The 17,094-nt window shown below is 43.9% G+C and overlaps 1 protein-coding gene across 10 annotated transcripts in view; it reads right to left on the bottom strand.

Moving 5' to 3' along the window:
* slc8a3 (solute carrier family 8 member 3) overlaps nt 1-17,094 on the bottom strand; it is a 98,516-nt gene that overhangs the window by 23,665 nt on the left and 57,757 nt on the right. For 4 of the 10 annotated variants that reach the window (XM_041953540.1, XM_041953542.1, XM_041953538.1 and 1 more), the window contains exon 2: nt 10,526-10,603. In XM_041953540.1, the coding sequence (XP_041809474.1) occupies nt 10,526-10,603 (78 nt within the window). Of the gene's footprint in view, nt 1-786; nt 810-10,491; nt 10,604-17,094 lie in introns of all 10 variants that reach the window. The other 6 variants (XM_041953534.1, XM_041953533.1, XM_041953537.1 and 3 more) reach the window with 3 other exon arrangements.

Here is a 17,094-nt window from a genome sequence, read left to right as displayed (position 1 = left end):
AAGACCGACATGCACGCAGCAGCAACTACGAGACATTCGGTTTTCCACCGGCAGCTGCTCCTAATTTGTTTCAAACTTTATTTCATGGCATGTATTGAGGTGTCTGCCCAGTATACTGATCAAGTGTGTCATTCCGATCCTCTCTGCCTCACTTCAGATCGTCACATCCAGACACATGATCAGGACCCCTTGGTGTCACTTTTTAAGGCACTGGGTGCTCCTTCAGCATGAGCTTTCAATTTGCAGGGTAGTCTGACAGGCATGTATAGACTGCACGTTCTCCCAACGCAGCAAATGACGCAGTATAAATGTAAAGAGCGAGTAAAGCCTGCATTTGAAGAAAGTAGAGGTGGTAGGATGGATCCTGTACAGGACTTTCATCCAGGAGGCCAGGGTTTGGGTCCCTTTTTGACACCAAAAGTGAAGTTTGTTTTCTGTTGAAGTAATGTGATGTAGGTAAGTAATCTGCATAGCCTACATACCAAACAATGATCTTTTCCGAAACCTAGTTGTAGTTTAGGTAGTAGTTCAGGTGCCTAACCTAACCACAGTGCAATTGTAGGCTTTGTTCTGAAAGCCTAACTGGATGTTGCTAACTGGTCCTCTTATCTAACTTTCAGAAACAAGGAAAAGACGTTGCTGAAAGTACCCCAAATCCATCTATTTCCATAAACTGGTAACTTCCTGTTTGTGAGCTTTTGAGAAGTTTGAGTTCAGGACGCTAACTAAACTAACCGGCTGTTGGCTGTGATCTTGATATGAGAGTGGTATCAATCAGTGCATTACCCCGAAATGCCAAACTTTAAGACCTACTGTCATTTCTGTCCCATTTTCTGCTCTTCCTGTGCTGAGCAGTGGCTGCAAAACAGGCCGAGGTCTTAGGGTCACGTCCCTTAACCGGCTGCCGACAGGTGGCGAGGTCGCCGCTCCTGCAGGGAGCGACAGCTGTTCCCCATCGCTCACTCGCCACGGTGTCACTGCTTCCGCCGTCAGTTGCCGAAACAAGGGCAGAACTCGGTGAGCCTCTGGAAACTGATGGTAAAAGCACCGGGGGACTGCTAAAACGGCAGGTTTGAGCAGATTAGTGGCTCTGGTGTCATTATCTCAGGTAATAATGGATTGCTTTGTGGGAGGTTCTATTGTGTAATGATGCATATGATGGCATAAGCCCTCGTTAAAAGGCCCGATACTGAATAAAGCGAGACCCACGCAAAATGTGTCATTTGATAGGCAAATGACATTTAATCCATAGATCTTCAGATTATCACTTCCTGTCTGTCCTTATGAGGATTGTTCTCTCCATGCCTGTACACATGGCAGAAATACTCAATCCACATACCTTTCCCACGGGACGCAGGGGAACAGATGTGCCCTTACACGCTGGTGTTGCTGTGGGAGGTTCCACTGTACCATCAAGTAAATGGTAGCATAATCCAACCCACGCGCACGCACTTATCCAGCACAAAGGATGCTGCAGCCGAGGTCTCACTTTTTAATCAGAATGAGTTTATAAAAACACAAAAAGAAGGGAGCATAGAAGTACTTTGTGGAAAATCTACAGCAGACATCGTCCTCCAGACCACCTGTCCTCCAGACAAACTGAATGAGGTCCACGTGAATTAATCCAGCGTCTGTTGTCCTGTGCTACTTCACTGCCTCAACAGTTCAACACTGGAAAGTGTTTTAAGCTGATTGAAAATGTCCTCGCTACCTTAAAACTGAGAATTACAGTTGAAGAATTAGTTCACAGTTGGAAACTTGGCAAACACTGACCTTCTTCATGGTTAGTTTTCATTATTATGAAACAACCATGACTTATCTGAAGACAGTTCGAGGGTTTTAACTCTCAAACAGTACATGCTGACAAGTCTAATACTGAATATCCTTGAAATTAGTAAAACATATATATAAGTTAATGACAAAAGTTTAGTGGATTCCACTGAATTCCTCTTTGGTGTTTTACAGTGCATACTCCCTACCTCTTGGATTACAGTGGGGCTGCCAAAACCATCAGCAGCTTCACTATGACCCACTGGCACATCCACTGGGAGATCCCCAGTGCCATCTGTAATGGCTGGTGGGGCTGGTGATAAGGAAATGGAGTCTTTATCTCAGCCCAATTAGGCAGCTAATTGATTCAATACCAGTCATTTAGAGTTCCTCCAGGCCCAGGATTGAGCACTTCAGCCCTTTGAACAGACATGAGTTCCCCGGAGGGCAGCAGCCAGGGAGGGAGGGTGTACGACCCCACGAAGGCTGAAGATTATAATCTGGATGGAAAGAATCTTAATGACTTAATAAATTACATCAGGGATCACAGGGGTGGCTGATACTATGGTATTTACAAATACTTATTTTCTGAATCAACTGATTGATTAAATCTACAAAGCATCTAAAAATGGAAAATGTCCATCACAACTTCTCAGAGTCCACAATAAGGTCCAAAACCCAAAGATATTCAGTTTCTGTGAGGATGTTTCCTTAATTTCCTGATAATTAAGCTTAAAAAGTGACACTCCGTTTGTGGGTCCACTGTACTTTATGTGTTTTGTAATTTTTCCTCCATTAGTAAAAAAGAAAAGTGTAATTTTGTACTACTGATACAGAACATAAACACGTTCTGAGAAATTTACTTGTACTAAAACTTCTATAATTATGAGCAGTGGAAGTGGAACTTAAACCCAGTGAAACATTCATTTAATATTATTGCTTTTTTATGCACAGTAACTGCATGCTTCCCTGCAGACACATCTGTCATCTTTGCATGTTCAGCTGACCTGCTGTGCACTCACTAAAAGACTCTCTTGGTTATGCAATATCATTTAATTTCAAATAATTAACTGGAAGTGTGCCGACTGAACACTGTCTCCATCTCTGCCTGTAATTAGCACCAAAGTAAAGATCACCAAATTTTAAATCTTGTCCAGGAACCTTCCGAAGAATTTAGAGCAACATATCAGTTGCTTGGAAATTGTTAGGAAATCTTATTCGTCTTTAATTATTGAAGCAGTGAAGCTTTATTTGCAACCACAGGAGAGGCACTATTTACAGTAGGATGTGGCTTTTCACTCCACACCGCTTCTAACTTTCCGTTTCGCCGTTCTGAGGAAGCAAACAGCACTTCTCCTCGACACGGACACGACGCTGAAAGGAGGAGATTCATTCGAGGTGAAATTCGGGTCGACTGCTAACAAAGGGATGATAAACTTGACTTTTAAAGCAACACAAAGGGCAGGTTCATGAAACTCACTGGGCCCGTGACCCCGGCGAAAGGGAACGTGATGAGCTCCAAGTCCAGGCTTGGTCTCCTCCTGGTCCTATCACGTTGGAGAGGGCAGACATCGCTCATAAACTGACGGGCTGCAGGAGACCGTGTGGCTGCTCGTGTGAAAACTCAAGCGGTTAGCTGACGGTGTGATAGAAAAGCAAACCCCAGAGGTATGCTCCTTTAAAAATCTGATCAATATTTAATACTGAAATATTGTGGTGTTAAGCCTTCCCCGTCTACACGTACACACACTTACTCACGCACGCAGTGGGTCCAGGCAGCGGCCGTATTCAGGCCCCGTCTCCAGCTCCCCAGGGGGAATCTGCTGAATCGGTTTCACTTTACAGGATTTTCTGGTTATAAATTGATTTAATTGACATTTACTGAAATCAATTATCTGCTCACGTGTGAGGCCTTCCATTGCTGAAATACAACTAATACTGCCCCATCTACTGCTACTACTGCTGTACTACTACCTCTACCTCTGCTGGCAATAGTATTGCTATTACCATGAGTGATTTGACATTTGTGCCACTACCACTATTATTTCTGCTCCTAGAACTACAACTACTACAACACAACAACTAGTACTGCTCCATACCAACAACAGCAGCTACTTCTACCACTTAGGACAAGGTGTCAGTGGTGAATGTAACTAAGTACATTTACACAAGTACTGGGGCACCTGCATTTTAGCTGAGTACTTCCATTTTACGCTATGTACTTCTACCGCCAATTTAGAGGTAAATATTGTACTTTTTTATTCCTCTGCTTTAGTTACTGGTTACTTTGCAGGTTTTTAAATTATTAATACAAAATACAAATCCGATAATAAATTCTGATTATTATGATTACCCAAAAGTAGTTGAAATTAGCTCCAATTTCAGCTGCAACATTACAGTGACGTACAGATTAACACATCAATTATAATCCAGGTATATATATATATATATATATATATATATATATATATATTCTGGCAGTGAGTACTTTCTGTACTTTAAGTATATTTTGTTGCCTTTTACTTCCGACACTGTTTTCACACTGAAAGTATCACTACTTTTTGTTCAGTAAAATATCAGGATATTTCTTCCACCACTGACTGCTGCTGATTAGTCTGGAGACAGTTTACTGGGAATAGATTGAAGCAGGCATATCTGGACCAATTAATGAACTATGGCTGCTGGTGTGGATGATGATGACAATGAGGAGCGCTGTAATTTAAAAATTTTAGGTGAGTGCCGAATTGCAGCCGCGGCTCTGGGTGATTGAAGGCCAATCTAATTTCCTGCAAAGTCATTCTGGTCTACACCCACTACAATGACCCCAAACCTATTCAACTACCTATTGAACACCTATTTTTACTCCACATGAGGATGTTCTGTAATGAAGGCATCATCTAAATCATTTCACTTTCTTACGGTGTGTTTTCAGGACGTCTAAATCAAACTTCATCGGTCCTGGAGTTCAGAGTTGCTCCAATCTCCCACAATATGACTCATTTAGAGGTAATGAATGTGTGTGTGTGTGTGTGAGCGTGCGTGGACCCGGCTAAGCTCAAACAACAGCATGAGAAGTGCCCTTAGTTGCCACGAGAGCTCACTCTGAGCGAGGGGGCTGACGGGTGGCACATTTCCCCCACGCTAGGCATGACTTGAATGGGAAGTGGCAGGGTGGGAGATGGATTACTGCAGGGGGAGAGGGGCATTAATCCTAAAGCCACGCACGCATGCACAAACACACTGACACATGCAGACACACGCGCATGATAATACAATACCTCCAAACGGCCTCTCACACCGGCGCACGGAAGACTCACTTTGGCGTTGCCCCTCATTTGGTTTCACGCACACGTGGAGGAAACACACAACGCAGTGTTGACACGCCATCGCGCGTGAATGATGGCGCTGCCAACGACTGCTTTGTTGCACACTTTTTGCAGTGTCATATGAAGGTCCTGCATCTCCAAGCCGACCCAACACTCTCCACCCCCCCACCCATCCCGGCCTCTCATCTACTGATCTGTTTCGACACGTTAGAGCAGCTCTCTCCGCTGTCCTTTCTCCTCTTTTTCTCAATCTGTCCATTCTCATCACGTTTTCAGCACAACTGTGACAATTTTCGTCCGCAGGAGGAAGACTATCATCATTTATTTACTGCATCGTATTCTACTTAACATCGCCTGCTCGAAACAAACTGGAACAACAAATGACTGGTCGTTCAGGACATTTTGATCTCGGCTGCTAATAAGATTGGTCGATCAATTGATTGGCTGATCCTTTGTCAAGCAGAAATGCCAAACAGTCACTTGGTTCAGCTTTACAATGTGAAGATTTGCTGTTTTTCCTGCTTTTATTGTATTCTGAGTTAACCATGGGGGAGCATGTGATGGTAATTTCTCACTATTCTACATTTTAGCAATTTAACAATTAATGCTATACTGACACTACCACATTATAGACCACATTGCTCATGCAGCTATTGAATATTTATTGATTTCTCTGCAGGGTGTTTTTGTCTGATGGAGGTCAGAGGTCAGACACAGAGCAGCATCCCTGCAGGGTACAGTGCCTTGCTTGAGGGCACTTCAGCAAGATGGATAGTTGCTGACACATGAGCATGAACCCTGTTTGTCTGGTTCAAAGATAATCCTCAACGGTGCAACCCTGTGTTAAATACATGTAAAAAACAAACCCCATACCGTCCGTGTAGGAGGTCGTGTCCTGTTGTCCTTGCACTTACTGTGTCAGGCTCCGTTTGGATGAAAGCAAAATCAAAGCCACACTTTGTTTTCCTTGGTCCACACTATAATGCCAGAGGATAGTCTGTTGCACGTTGGTCAAATCGAGCTAAAACTGGCTCCCAACAAGAAAACCACAGCTTGTTATAAGTGCGACAAGGACTCATAGATTGGAAGTTTGGTCACAAGTGTGTCAAAGTAAAGATTTACCTGTAACTTGACCTATCCGCTCTCTTTGTTTGAAATTACTTCTTTAGTATTCCAACTTTGCTAAATAGAAGAAGCACTGCAGGCTGTAATTTGTGCTCAGTTCAACTGTAATGCTACGCTTTCTAGGCATGAGTTACCGCTGGCTACCAGATGTCAACATCACTCTTTTGTGTGAACAAAATGTGCTTTGGATTTATTTTATGCAGTTGGCTCAGATTATATTGTCCCTCCATAATACACTGCACCGCAGTTTGCTCAGAACTCATTTTCAGGCAGTCTTAGTTTAGCGGATGCCAAATGGAAATGTTGTCACCTGCCCAAATTAACCAAAGGAATAAAATGAATGTCTCGCAGCTTCAATAAAACACCCAAAACATATCTGGCATGATACCACATGTCCTAGAGTCACCACAATAAAGTCCTGTAGTGTCATGTCCGGACTTGGCAGTGACTCTCTGCAGCAGCAGCAGCAGCAGTGGTGGCGGCAGTGAAGAAGCTTGCCTGGCCTCCTCACCAGAGGTGCTAATGGTATTGACCACTTCAGTATAAGTTAGAGAAGGGCATAGATGGGGCCGGCAGTAAACAACTCCAGACTGACATGTCAGGGTGACTGTTGGCTTGATTGCTTTCATTACTCACACACTGTCCAAAGTCAGACCTGCCAGCTTCAGACTCGCTCATATCTGCCAGGTTTCTGCTATTAGCATCCCAGTGCATGAGCAAATCTAGAAAAGCTGCAATGAATGATGCAACTGCTGGTAATGAATAAAAAGACCAGAGAGCTAAAATGAGCCCTGACAGTTATTTTTGTGTTCCTATAATAGAGAAATAATAGGTAGAGAAACAGTTTTTTTTTGGCTGCAAAGCATTATTGGTGGAAAGGCTGCATAGGAAAATGGAGCAAGGCTGTTGCATATGAAAAAAAAACAAACAAAACAAAGACTCTCATGGAATATTCATCAATTCTGCTCCTCCACTCCGGCTTTAATAAGGAGAAAAACAAACCCAATCAGCCCCACATCAGCGGTTATGAACAACAATATAATCGCCACATTATATATGAAAAGTGAGAAATTATCATATCATTCACGTCACTGCGATCCAGCAGCACCTTCTGTGGCAACGAGACAATATACGTAACCTTCGTGCTAAACACCGGCTCGTGTTCCTCCTCTTATTTTGAATTAAAGCGATTTCATCAGCGCATTCATAAAAGATGATCCTGCACGGGAAATAACACAGAATAGCTTTTTCATTACCTCCCCATCATATATAGATCAAACATTTATTACCCCTGATCAAACATTCATTACCTCTTGTATTAAAAAAAAGTAAGTGGACGTATCTCGTATTAGTCATTGTCAACAGTGGCTGCACCTTCATTAGAGGCACTGTTGTGTTCTTCTTTCAGTATCAGCATGAGCAACATTTTAATCAGTTTGTACAGTAAATATACACAAATATGGGTGCAAAGGTGTATCAGCATGTTGCGCTCCATGATGACAGAGGACGGGAAAAGAAAAGCCACCATGACTGGATGTAGTTGGAAATCCAGTGTTTCACAGGAATCACAGCGTCGTCCGAGCTAAAAAAAACCACACACAAGGTTTCGCTTTCTTTCTGCTGTCAGCGTGCGACCCAAACAAAGCAGCTGTTCTGATCCGTTCAGACTAAACCTGGCCATTGGCATGTGTCTTCCTCAGCTCCAGCTGTCGTTACCTATCTTCATCTCTCCCTCCGTCTGAGCAGATATCTCTCTCTTCCTCCGCTTCCTCCACACCTATGCTGTCTGTAGCAACCCTGACTCGTGTTCGGTGCACTGAACTCAACAAACCCGCTGCAGAAGCCTCCACGGCTGCCGGAAATGAAGGGCGCTCATGAAGAAATGACGGGTGCGTTTGCGCTGCATGGCTCTTTTTTTGTTGGCTCGATGTGATTGTTTTGCTTTTTGATTGGACTAAAAATGTATTTCTGGAGCACTTCAGGGTTACCGGAGAGAGATTGCAGACCTAATCAATCAGTAACTGCAGTATCGATGCTCTCACGAGGGTTATGAAACCTCCTCTTCTCAGAGTGCAGAAGTGAATCTATGTACATTTTGCTGTACAACAGCCCCTGTGGCCACAAATGCCAATTATATGACACAAGTTGAGATGAGGTGTTTACTTCTTGTTTTACTTTTGTGATAAAACCACTGAAATCTTCATCTGTGACAAACTTAGACACAGTTTAACATAAGCAAAAGCAGAGAGAGTCGAAAAGACAGAAGAATAACTCACGCAGCAGTAGTTTGCTTTGGCAAGCTACTCGTCATACCAACACCATTAAAGGCTGTAGCATCAACATTCCTTGGTATAATTAATTAGGATGTGTTTCATTAATTATTAATTCAACATTTCATTTGTAGAGGAGAGATTGTGTTTTTAAAAGTCTCACTCTGAAGCAAGACCCTGTAGCTTTTATGTAACGTTTGCTCAGGGGCCACTGTGAAAATTAGCCCATAAGACTCAGTAATGTCAGGTACACGGCAAATATCTATCTGAAGTTTGCAAGCATTAGCTAACATTAGCCACCATAAGCTACTGATCATACCTGACCAAGTAAGACCAAGTAAGTAAGGTAACCTTTACTGCAAGTGTGCTGCATTGAGCAATGGCATGCTTTGTTTCCTTATGATAAATTCAACTTTTCATTTTCAGGAGGAAGAGAACACATACTGCCGCTTTAAGTTACGGGGAGTGTTACGGTTCATTTAGATTAAAGAGCTGGCATTAAGGTTAGGATCAGACTTAAAGTTTAGGCCAAGGTTAGCGTTGAAGGAAAACATTTGTTATAGCTTAGGTTAGCACAAAGACTGGAAACAAGGGAAGCAGCTCGCCTTTGCTTTCAGGTTGCAGGTAGCTGTTGGATGTACGGAGGTCGGTGAGGATGCTAACCAGCATAATCATGCATGTGAATGCATTTCTATGGGATTATACCTCCAGATGCTAAACTTAGATTCAGATCAGAGAAAGTAACAACAAGAAATGCAACTAAGTTTTCTACTCTTGCACAAATTCGGAGTTTACTGATGTTACAAAGAGCCAAACAGAGGAGTGTGACAGACAGTTTGTGTGTTTGTTTATCAGCATGCGTGTGGGTAAAACCTGCACCGGCACAGAACGAGAATAAAAAACACAAGGCGCACCACAGAGCGTCGGAGGAGTGTTTGGAGTGACGCAGCCGTCACTCATAAAGGCCTGCATAGTAGCTGCTCTTCATCGTGACTCTGAGAACGCGGGGAGCCGGCACTAGTCAGACAGTGCTGCCAGACCCAATAACGTAAACATAATGAGCTGTAATGTTTGGAGGCAAAAGCCAAGTGTTAGATTCTGCACCCTCCGCACCAGCTTGTGAGCCTCTCCCATCCCCTGGCCTCGAGCATGGTTAGATAACACTGCATTAGATAACCGTGCACGAATCTTAGGAAAATGCCTGTTGGGCTCTTTCAGCAGACATTACCAACAACAAGCTGTAAACAAGAAAACAAACAAAACTTATGATTAAAACTCGCCCCGATTTGAATTCTTCTACGTCCTACTTTTATTACAATATATTCACCTTGCAGAAAAAAAAGAAAGCCTACAGACAAGCTTGTTGAGCAGAGGAATATAATCTTGCAGTGAGTAAGAATACATGACCTCAATATGAGCTCCATACAAGATACCGTCAGAGAAAGAGCTTGTTTAAGTTCATGAAGTTTTTCACATAAACCGTTAAATTCAAACAGCTCTGTGAGTTAAACGGTCGACGAGCAAAAAATAAACCAATAATTTCATTTCACCAGGAGTTTGCATGTACTCGAAAATAGCTACTAGACTCTGCATTTAGGTAAAACATGTCTTTATATAATGATGGCTACTTGCTTCGTGGAGACGGCAAATCACAGCAGTTCCTCAAGTCCCTGCTCTTTTTCTACGCAGATGACAGCATCATCTGGGAATTACGTTGGGGATGGAGCGTTTGTGGCTTGACTGTGCAAGAGTTTTAGGTGTAATATGAAAACGTGAGTTATAGAATCCATGGATGCACAGCGGTGTGTAAAAGTGGAGGGAGGCAGGGGGTGAACAGGCGCCATGGACGACATACAGCAGAGTGAAGGTTCGGGTAAAGGAACTGGGCAAAGAAGAGCCCTGCGGGAGAGTCGGAGGCTACTAACAGTGAGAGAAAAGACAGTGACAACGTGTGAGGGCGACAGACAAAGACATAAGAGAGAAAGAAATAGGTTCAGTACTGCACCTTTCTGCAGACTCATGTCTACCATGCGAGGCTCGGCCAGCTCCAGGAAGAAGTTCTTGTTTTTCTCATACTCCTCATCGTCAATAATTTTCACGTGAATAACTTTGCTGCAAGAGGGAGAACAAGAGGGGAGGCAAAGGAGAGGAAGGGGCGTGAAAGGAAAAGGGGGAAGAGGGAGAGAGAGAAGAAGAGAAAGGTTAATTTGTGATGGAGGGACACAGGAAGTGCACCGTAAGTAGGATTAATAATCAGCATGGAAGAAAGGTTAGGAGGTGAAAGGTCATCTCGCTGCGGGCCGGCCTGTCTGTCACCGGCCGGACCGGACGCGCTCGCGGGTTCCAGCGAGCTCATTGGCTGCCACGGGTGTCATGACAACCACATTCATCACAGCGTCTGATACAAGCGGAACGGAGGGTGAAAAGCACTCCATAGCGGGGAGGATAAAAGAACACAATGAGCTGAAAACAGCAGCATGTAATCAATCAGGTTGTAAAATGTGTAAACGGACATTTCACAAGGGCAAAAAGGTGAGTGAACGATAAATGAAAGAAAGTGTCGCTATCTAAATCGATTTTTATGGCTCGATGTTTCAGTCGGAACACTTTCAATGAGACGGCTGGCTGGACACTGCGAGGACTCCCCCCCACCTCCTCCCGCCTCCTCCTCTCGAGGCACAGACAAGCAGATAAGAGAGAGGCGGCTTATTGCTGAGTTTATTGCTCCGGTTTGAGGAGAACACCCCTTTAATGAAGTCAAATGTCTGGAGGGGTGAGGCTCTTTCTCTGGAAAGGAGCTGCATGTGACATCATCTCACAGCAACAGCTCAATATGGCACCTCGGCCCCGGCGGCGCTCTCGCCACTGATCGCCCTAATTGATCTTTTTAAAGAGTTATTGACGAGTGCGGGCAGTTAAGTGGTCAGTAGGTACCCAGATGTCTCCGCGCCTCGCCATATCACAGTGGGAACTCCTCGAGGAACAGCTTTGCTGAATTCAATTGGGCTCATGCAAACGGAAACAAGCCGGCAAAGCTCGAGTCACGCCGCTCGCCGCGTCCACTGTCTCAGGCCTCAGAAAGCATTCCCTGCAAGCAGCAGACGAGGCAACAATAGTCGACAGAGGCGCAGCTAGCCCTGAAATGGGGATGACATACTTTATTATGCGTGTGACATCTCATGGGAAGATGCTCTTCCTCTTCAACCGAGCAAAAATGCCATTTTTTTCCGCATGTTATTTAGGGAGAGTATTTGGAAAGCAGGAATTCTGCTAATAAGATAAGTGGCACGGCAGTATTCATTATGGATAGCTGTTCATGTATCATGTATCGAGTCAGGAAGCAGCTCGCTCCCTGACATCCCGCTGATGCACTTGCAGCAGCGTGACATATAGCGTGGCGTGTGTCAGTGCTTTGACTGACTTGCATACACATGCAAGAAGCACAATCTCTCACACACCCACACAAACTCAAACACAGATATTTATACGCGCACACGCTCGCACCGCACACACCATGCAAATAATACTATTAATCCAAGCATCTCTAGAGAAATTAAAATGTACTTCTATTACTGCTGTAATGCATAGTTAAATCCCTTTCTCTGGCCGGTGTACATGCAGTTGTGGATATGAATCCTGCTCGCTGAGGGGGAGGTCGACTATCCGAGATCCCGTTAGCACATTGCACGCAGCAGAACAATCCATCTCTCTTTCTCTCCCTTCAAATCCCACTGGCGGGGCTTTCCTCAGATTGCTGGGCGAGATGTCTGCAGTGCTGCCGCCGCCGCCATCAGGGCTGAGAGGAGGAAGCACTGGAGGCTAATGGACAAGTGGGACCTGGCGAACACTCAGCGCCTGGCTGCAGTGAGGAACGGGGCTCTTGCCTGACATGCATGTGGGCACGGAGAAACTGCAAATCGAGCCTCACATGATCACTGTACCGCCACGCACGCATGCAAAAAGCAGGCATACACTTAACGACATGGCTGATTAACCTGCTGGAGGCGCCCTGGCGGGAAAAAAAATATCAGCTTTATTAACTGTTCCTTCCCTCTTTCATTTCTATGTGTATAGTTTTTCTGTGCTAAAATGATGCCTTAGCTGTGCTTGATTAAACACAGTAATTTGCAAACACAAAACTACTAAACTACATTTTGTGACACACTCATCTTATCTTATCACTCACCTCACTGGTAAAGACGTTCTCTCTTTACACATCCAACAGATACAGAATAACATTAGCATTCATTTAGAGTCGTGTTTGTATCCACCTGGCAAATCTAAGTGCAATTCGCTCTCTTTTTAGCTCTGTTTTCAGGCTCTGTTATATGGATATTTTGCACTTTAGCTGCTGAACGCTCCACTATATTCACCAGCTAGTTGCTACTTGGGCTTTTATCAGAGCTTTTCAATGAAAGTAGCAGCCTCCTCCTGATGAGTGCACTGAAACAGCAAAGCTGTGGGCCATAAAACCGAAACAATGAGCTGAAAGATGCTAGAAAGCTATGTAGCATTGTGAAATGCAGCCTATTGATAATTCTCTATGGGTTTGTCACTATGAATGATCCCTTTCACACAATACATCGTCATTTTATCCACTGTCAATATAAAATATTGATTAGAGCAGCTGGGGGAGGCCTCAGGATTGACTAATAAAGCAGAAGCTACCGTACAGCAATTATCATGTCAACTGATATTTGTGTTGCAGTGATGCACATAAACTTTTGCATTAAATTAGCACAAACCAGTTGACACACAGGCTTTTGTTGAATATCTTCAACACTTTTGAAACACCATTAAAGACCAATTAGATCTGATTCTGTGCAACAGTTTGGTTCTGTTGCTCTAATTTAACAGGGGACCTACTGAAGCCAATAAAAAACAATTGTCTAATAATCAACAGGCATGTTAGCGTCATGGATACATTAGAGCAGCTGCACAGTTTACTGCACCTTTGTGTGATATTTCTCTGGAGCCTGACAACATAAATTAACTTGTCAGCTACATTTTACACTCTGGTGTTCCACTTCAACAAGACTGAGCAACCTGTAACTTGTCTCCGTGTTGTACAGAAAGCTAATAGAGCTGCTGCGGGAAAGTGTGTCTGTAATTTTAACTGACTGTGACAGATTACAGTGATGGGAAAAATAAATAAATAAAAAAATGCAACAACATGACACAAGTGCTTATTTTGTTTCTGTTTGACACCCCAGCGTTTGATTTGCTGCCCATTTGAGTGCACGTGTGTTAGCGAAAGTCTAGAAAAGGCTTTACCTGATGCATAAACACGTCCAAGCTGTTGCTTTGAGCCACTGTAGTGAATATTCCCACATGACTGGAACGCAGCCTTAACTAGCATCTCATTCATAAAGAAAAGGAAGAGACTGTAATCGAGAGAATAGAAATCAGTCTTCATCATGATTTTCATTGTTTTTGTCGTCAACAGCAGTGGAGGAAGTATTGTAAAAGTACTGATGCCACACTGTAAAAATACTCTGATACAAGTAAAAGTCCTGCATAGAGAATGTTACCTCAGTAAAAGTATGCAAATATAATCAGGAACTGACTGTTAAAACTATTATATATTTTATTATTTGATTATTATGACTCATTCATTAAATGTAAAAGCAGGATTTTACAGCTGTAGCTGGATGAGGTTGAGCTCATTTTGAGATATTTTGTGATGGACTGCAGCTAACTATTATTTTCACTCTGGATTAATCTGCTGATTATTTTCTCCAAGAATGGATCGATTGTTTGATTTGAGAAAATTCTCAGAATAGCAAGAAACGCCGTCAGGATGACCCAGAGCCCAGAGCCAGAGCCCAGTGACACGTTCACGATGTTTGTTTTGTCCAAACCAACAGTCCAAACCTCAAAATGATTACAAACGAATCATAAAATGATTAAAATAAGGACAAGATTATCAAATAGTCAGCTTCTTCATTAATGGACTAATTGTTTGTGCTGCACTTATATTAACTGTTGGGAAGTTTATCAACTCTTCATATGTTTTGTGTGCAAAAATCTTAATCTGAAAAGCAACAAGTGAATAAAGATGGCAGATAGACGTAGTGGAGCTGAAAGACATTATTTCCCTATGAGATGGAGTGAAGAATACAAGTACCTCTTCATACACACAAACACACACACACACACACACACACACACACAGAAACACACTCAATCGCAGGTTATGTGCTGTATTTGTCAAGTACATCTATACCTCACAGAGCTGACCCTTTTCTCTGAGTCAACATGAACACAACACAAACATAACCACTCACAAACCGCCCGCAATCACACACACTCGGCAAACGCCGCCACACACGTGGAGCGGCGCGTGGGGGAACATTAAGCAACATTTGCATTTGTCTGTGACGAACATCAATAATTCATCCATCCATCCCAACATCTGGCATCAGCCGCTGTGGAAGCTGCAGAAAGCCACTCTGATCGAAGCCGGAGTGTGTGTGTGTGTCTGTGTGTGTGTGTGTGTGTGTGGAGTGATAGGGATACAATCAAACACCTGCTGTTCACACAAACACAAATCACAGTGCAGTGTTTACCGGGACTGACTCGCTGCCGGTGCGGTGGATGGTTGCGTACTATGAATGGTTTCACTGTGGCGTGTTGACAGAAAAGACACAGAGGGTGTGACAGCGTGCGGCAGATGGCGTGCTCATATACGCTGGCACAGGTGTATACACAGGTACACTGCACTACTTTTATTTTTATTTGTCTTGATGCATTCTTGTGCCTGAGCTGCTTGTTTTAGCTAACTGGTATCACTTAAGGGCGTTCCCTCCTCCGCCAGGTGGACACAGATCATGACAGTATGAGGTGAAAAGGTTGTCTTGATTGGATATGTGGAACCCGGAGCCTAGCTTAGCATAAAGACTGGAAGCAGGGAGAGAGAGTTAGGGGTCTAAAGCTCACTAATTAACATCTAGCTTGTTTATTCCTCACACTAACACATATACATGCTTTTTTAGACAGGGCCAGGCTAACAGTTTCCCCCTGCTTCCAGTCTTTATGCTAAGCTATGCTAGCCAATCTCATCTCATCTTACTCTCAGAAAAAATGTCAATACGTGCATCTCCCAAAATGTCCAACTATTCCTCCATGGATGCTAAGTGTAGCATCCATAAACCGAGGCCAGAAGTCCCATTAATTCTTCAGTCTTGTTGCATCGCTTCTCTCTTAATCTCTGCTTTGAAGGGTAAGATATAATATGAGCTGCTAAAACTCCAATATAAAAATCAGCGAACACAAGGTTGAAGCTAAAATCTTTGGTGGCATGGAGCAATCACCCTCTGTGCTGTGGAGAAATTCAGCCGACTACAGAAAAATCCCACGAAATCCGAAAAACCGAGCACAGAGACGCCCAGCGGCTGCCAATCTTCTCACCGGCGTTCTCATTTGTTAAACTGAATTACGCTAATGTGCCAAAGAGAAGGTGCTAATGATTTATTGATGCTAACATGCTAGACACAGCACCCTTAAGTTGAGTATTAAGTGTGGGAAGAGCCACCGGGTAATGACAGGCGATTAGAGGGTTCACACCTCCGCTGCACTGGGAAGCAGCCTCTGCCTTCCCCGAGTCCAGAGCAGGAGGAGGAGGAAGAGGAGACGAAAGCAGTGACGGGAGTGAGACATGAAAGTGGAGGTGGTGCAGGGTGAGAGGGATGGAGAGGCAGATGCAGAGCGTCTCTTTCTCCCTCTGTTCTGCGGCCAAAAACCACACTGCGGCTGAAATTTGCTTTTGCTCCTCGCCTCCCGATGCCTCCTCTTCGACAGCAGATTTACTGTGTCGGCCTCCTCTCTGGCTTTCTTTCCACAAACACTAAATAATACTGTGTAACCGCTAGCAGTGTGAAGCCACCGTGGCGGAGTAACACATCAGTGGAAGCGATATGCATTCTATCCGATCTCCACTTCAAAATTTCGTCTTCTCTGTTGGTGACCCTGAAGTCAGCTTTCACTCTGCAAAGTCTTTCCTCTTTGTGAGGATTTGCACAAAAACTAAGAAGACTTATGTACTCCAGGCTAGAGCAGGAGCAGCAGCTAAAAGTGCTGCAATTAAATACGACCTTTCTTTTCTCTCTGGCTGTGTCCTCTGCAGAAAACACCTGCCGCCGCTGACCCGGGCCCTGAGCTCTCTGGTTTCAACTAAGAACATCCTTTTCAAATTCTCTTGAAAGTTTCCTCTGCCGCCGTCTCCTTCCTTAATCTACTGAGTGCTTTTCAGTTGCTTTTCGCCCTCATGCAAGACTGCATTTAACCACTGCTGAAGCATGTGCGGAGGGACCGAAGCGTGGTTTTTAAACAGCACACATTACTTTCAGTTCGCCGCAGTAAGGAGACCCTGATGGTGAAGGGATCAGGAGGAGGTCTGTTCCTCAAAAGTTTTAGTAGAAAACATCACCTGCATCTTGCTGGAAGTAAACCTGCCGGAGCAGGAGCCAGGAAAATGAGCTGTGGAAAAGAAAATGTGGCGCAAAACAGTATGAGAATCGCCACTCAATCTCCCACACCATTTCAGCCCAGTCAGATCATGGCAACGAGTCCACTCAAAATCCCGAATAAAGTCAAGCCAATAA

The sequence above is a fragment of the Chelmon rostratus genome, chromosome 15, assembly GCF_017976325.1.
Source record: "Chelmon rostratus isolate fCheRos1 chromosome 15, fCheRos1.pri, whole genome shotgun sequence".
NCBI classification, from domain to species: Eukaryota; Metazoa; Chordata; class Actinopteri; order Chaetodontiformes; family Chaetodontidae; genus Chelmon; species Chelmon rostratus.
This window is presented reverse-complemented; position numbering and strand designations above follow the sequence as displayed.